General features: G+C 40.3%; 1 protein-coding gene across 1 annotated transcript; it reads right to left on the bottom strand.

The window, feature by feature from the left end:
- Positions 2452-3652, bottom strand: LOC8074999 (methylesterase 7). Its single transcript, XM_002455726.2, has 3 exons — positions 3217-3652; positions 2977-3090; positions 2452-2902 (listed from the first exon to the last, which is right to left on the bottom strand). The coding sequence occupies exons 1-3, from the start codon at positions 3604-3606 to the stop codon at positions 2621-2623; spliced, it is 786 nt and encodes a 261-aa protein (XP_002455771.1). The 5' UTR covers positions 3607-3652; the 3' UTR covers positions 2452-2620.

Here is a 5091-nt window from a genome sequence, read left to right as displayed (position 1 = left end):
GTGGTGTTAAGACAAGAAGGGGGAACAATCTATGTGCATATTACGTGTGCAAATTCATGATGGCACAAGTCAATCAAACACCCACAGAGACGCTCAAAGTACGTTACATGTCTCTTTTCATTATCTCCTGAATTATATTGAATAACTTAGATAACTAATACCTTTTTTATTTATTTCAAATTAAAGACGGAATGGCCGAGGGAAAAGGTCCTACAACAAGACCGAATCAAAGCTATCCAAGAGACGATAGCAGGATTTCTCCGCGACCAAGTGATCAATCCAAACGGCGAGTTTCACTTCAACGGCAACGAAACTCTTATTCCAAACAACGATGATCATTTGTATCGTTTGTAGACATTGGGAGAAAAAACTCTATGTATATATGTGTTACGAATTTTGTACATATAAAACTATATATATATAAAGCTTTTTACATATCTATTTAATTTTTGATGTGGTCTATTCATTTTATTATAGGCAAAGCTTAATTATTAAGCTAAGCCTATAATTTTCATTTATATATGCTTAATATGCGTGTAATATAAATATATTATAAACAATAAACAGAACCGAAGAAGTGAACCAAAAAAAAAGAAAAAGAAACCCTTTAACAGGGTCCTGCAACGTGGCAGCTCTGGCAGGACCCTTTAACACCGGTTGGTGTTACCAACCGGTGTTAAAGGGGGGGCTTTAGCCCCGGTTGCCCGAACCGGGACTAAAGGGTGGGCCTTTAGTCCCGGAAGGGCAGCACCGGCTCGGGAACCGGGGCAACAGGCCCTTCCCGACCGGTGCTAATGCCCGAACGTGTGGCAGTGTAGTAAATCCTTTATGTTGGAAGCTTTCACTCCGGCAATACGAATTAGTGTATCACACATAGGGATCAGAAGAGAATGGGACATAAATTTATACTAGTTTAGGTACGTCGTGGTACCCTACATCTAGACCGCTTTATCTCGTATGCTCGAATTTATAAAGGGTTGTTGATTGTAGGTTTTTTTGGTATGGATCGGGGCTCCCTAGCCTATCTTATATTGTTCGGGGTAGGGTTACATGGATCCTAATTGATTTGCAGATACGTTTTCTAGTTGATTACAAGGAAATCTGAACAACTATTCTTTCGTATGACATGTAGGATCTGGTATCTAGGCTCCCTACGCCAGGTTACTTGTGAACCATGTCTAATGATGTACACCGGTTCGATTGGGCCTCATCCTTGTCGTCTTCGGCTTATCCCAGTAGCAATGGGTGATATACGTGCGGTGATCGAGGTACTTGGGGTCCAAATCATCAACAATAGCCAACCCAGTCGAATGGCTCAATCCTTCGGGTGCCGGCACTCGTGATATGTTGACACTCGCAATTGTTTTAATCCTCTAGGCATCTACGAGCAGATGCATCCTTTGGTCTTGTGAATATTTGCCATCATTAAGTCCTATTATTATAGATAAAGAAAGAACGAGAATGAGTCCAAGGGATCCGAAGCGTCTTTCTTCTCTGGCTTGTCTATTATTCCTTCCATCCCACAAATAACGTATTTCTTTGATTTTTATTATGATTTATATTTGACCGTTCAAAAAATTTTATTAAATATTATTTATATTTTATGACTTATTTTATTGTTAAATATATTTTTATAATAATTTATTTATTCTATTATTTTTTTAAAAAAATAATAAAATAAATGATCAGATATAAATTATACCAGTCAAAGAAATACATTTATTTGTGACACAAAGCGAGTACGCCTATGACCCACCTGAGCCACCGATCTTGACTGTTGGCTTTCTTTTTGGTGTCTTCAACGGGGGTTAGTGAAGCACAAAAATTAGAAAGGGAAGGACTCTACAAAATTAGTCGTTCCTCTGTACCAAAGGTTTTGTTTGGTTCTCCTTGCTAAATTGTAGTCAAATAAAATTATTTTAGCTACTCTTGAGTGAGTAATGAGACTAAACTATTTAAGCTCTCTTTTAGTCGATGTGTTTGGAACTTCTATTAAAGTGACTAAAGTTTAGTTGGCCAAAATTTAGCAAGAGGAACCAAACAAGCCCTTAGCATCAAAACATAAATAACTAAAATCAAATCCTATACCAACAGTAATGTCCAGCTCGCGGCAACATACTCCTTCCGTATAGGATTTAGAAGTCATTTTGGATAAGGTTTGGGTCAAACATTAGGGATATAAATCGCCAATAACTTTTAAAATTGTTGAATTTGTAAATGTGAAAATTATATGAATAGATTGTCTTGAAAAATACTTTCATAAAAATATACATATATCATTTTTTCCTAAATATTTTTTATAAAAATAAGAGGTCAAAATTGTGTTTTGGAGGGTGTAAATGACTTTTAATTTCTATACAAGGGTGTAATAATTAATTTTATAAATTGACCGAAAGAGGTTTTAGTCTCGGTGAAATTTTCATGGTGTGGTCGTGTGGAAAAGGACCGAAGTTTAGTAAAGAAACTTTATTGGAGGCTGATTTTCTAACTTATTACATGTGCACAGTTGGAAGTTCCAAGCAATCTTTAGAAGACGGCCTCCGAACCCCGAAGTATGAAGTATGACTGGAGTAGGTTTCCATTTTCGCCCGGGTTTACATTTGTGACGAAAACCTTGGTATCAAGCGTACTTGTTGGCGACGTGGGCGAGGTGCCCAGCGAGCTCAGCCGGTGTGGAGAACATGGGCATGTGGTCGGCGGCGGCGATCTCCCTCACCTCCTCCACGGGGCAGCCGGCGATCATCGTGTGCTGGTACGCCTCGGTTATGGCCAGGTCGTGCTTGCAGACCACGTACACCTTCCTCACGGCGCCGTACCTGGACTCGCTGAACGGCGTCTGGCTCTGCAGGTCTGGCACGTAGAAGGAGCTCACCCGGGCCAGGCTCTGGGACAGCGTGTAGTTCTGCCGAGATCAACAACCGATAACTGGTTAGAATTTCTGATTCATGACACGATTCAATCAGCAGATTTGCATACCTCCGGTGGGCTCAGCTGGTAGAGCTTGTGGCGTAGGAATTCAGGCCCCAGGAACACCGAGGGTGGGACGTGCTCTGCATCCGTGACGGTGTCCATCCAGTCTGACCCGATAACCTTCGAGGGAGACGGAGACGGCCGGGATAATAGGGGAGAGCACGGAACCATGCATTCATGTCAGCAGCAGCAGGTCACGTTAGCTATATCTCAACGACCAACGGCAAGAAGCGTAGACCGGCGTACCTTCTCGATGACGTGCGAGCGTGGGTTGGTGCAGTCCGGCAGGAACGCGGTGACAAACACGGCGGCAGCCACTTTCTCCGGGAACATCTCCGCGGCGAGCGCGATGTTCATGCCGCCGAAGCTGTGGCCGACCAGGACCGCCTTCTCTCCCGGCAGGAGCGCCCGGAGCGCGTCGAGCAGCGGCCGCGTGTAGTCCTCGAAGGTGGGCACGTCGCGGAGCTGCCGCGAGTCGATGCCAGACGCCGCCATGTCCGGCGCGTCCACGCGGTGTCCCGCGGCGCGGAGCAGCGTGGCGACCCGGTACCAGCACCACCCGCCATGGCCCGTGCCGTGCACCAGGATGATGCGCGTCGCTCCCTCGGCAGCCGTCGCAAGCGCGGGCGTCGACATGGTGTTGATGGGCTGATGGCTTTTTGGTTGGGTCTTCTCTTCTCTAGTGATAAGATAGAAAAGAGGTAGCTTCTCTTAAGGTCTCGTTTAGTTTTCAATTTTTTGTTAAAAAAAATTTCTATTACATCAAATCTTTAGACGCATACATGAAACATTAAATATAGATAAAATAAATAACTAATTGTATATTTTATTTATAATTTATGAGACAAATTTTTTAAGTCTTTTAATTTGTGATTGGACAATAATTACCAAATAGTAGAAACAAAAACTATTATACAGTATTAGCTAAAGTAAAAAAAATTCCAACTGAACAAGGCTTGGCGAAAATTTTTGGTTTTGTGAATTGTAATACTTTTGTTTGTATTTGGTAATTATTGTTCAATCATAGACTAATTAGATTTAAAAGATTCGTCTCATAAATTACAAACAAACTATGTAATTAGTTATTTTTAATCTATATTTAGTGCTTAATGCTTGTGCCGTGAGATTCGATGTGATGGAAAAATTTTTCTAAGAACTGAACAAGGCCTAAAAGCATCTTCAAAGGTTTTATATAATTAAATTGGTATTTGTCGTTGTTTATAAACTTCCAAAATAAAATGCAAACCGGCCATCTGTGATGCCGTCGTCACGGCTGATGTGAGGGGCAGCGGGCGATGCCCACATGGGCACGTTCCGTCAAAGTTGAATAGTTGGTGGTTGACGGATGTTGTCTTCAAGTTAGCACATGGCAATCAACCTTTCGGGGCCTTGTTTAGTTTACCTGAAAAACAAAAAGTTTTTAAGATTCTCCATCACATCGAATCTTGTGGCACATACATAAAACATTAAATATAGACGAAAACAAAAACTAATTATACAGTTTAGCTGGAAATCACGAGACGAATCTTTTGATCCTAGTTAGTCCATAATTGAATAATATTTGTCACAAATAAACGAAAGTGCTATAGTGCCGAAAAATTTTTACTTTTCGAAACTAAACAAGGCCCGGGTGTAACGCTTTTTTAGATTGGATATCAAAAACTTTTTGAGTGTTAGTGTTGAAAAGATGTCGGGAGAGGTTTTAGAAACTAATAAAAAATAAATTATATAACTCATTTGGAAACTGTAAGACAAATTTATTAAGCATAATTAATCTGTCATTAGCACATGTGGGTGTAACACTTAAGCCTAATTATGGACTAAGTGGGCTTAAAAGATTTGTCTTATGATTTTTAACCAAACTATGTAATTAGTTTATTTTTTTATCTATATTTAATGTTCAATGCATATGTCCAAAGATTCGATGAGATGGATCAAAATTTTTTAGGTGGGGAACTAAAGAGGGCCTAAGACTCTGCAAGGAAAGAAAATAGATCAAGGTCTTGTTTAGTTCACCCCAAAATTAAAAACTTTTCAAGATTTCTCATCATATCGAATCTTGAGGATATATAAAACATTAAATATAGATAAAAATAAAAACTAATTATACAGTTTGCCTGT

Source organism: Sorghum bicolor, chromosome 3, assembly GCF_000003195.3.
Source record: "Sorghum bicolor cultivar BTx623 chromosome 3, Sorghum_bicolor_NCBIv3, whole genome shotgun sequence".
Taxonomy (NCBI): domain Eukaryota; kingdom Viridiplantae; phylum Streptophyta; class Magnoliopsida; order Poales; family Poaceae; genus Sorghum; species Sorghum bicolor.
The sequence above is the reverse complement of the archived record's forward strand: the minus strand, read 5'-3'. Positions and strand labels throughout refer to the sequence as shown.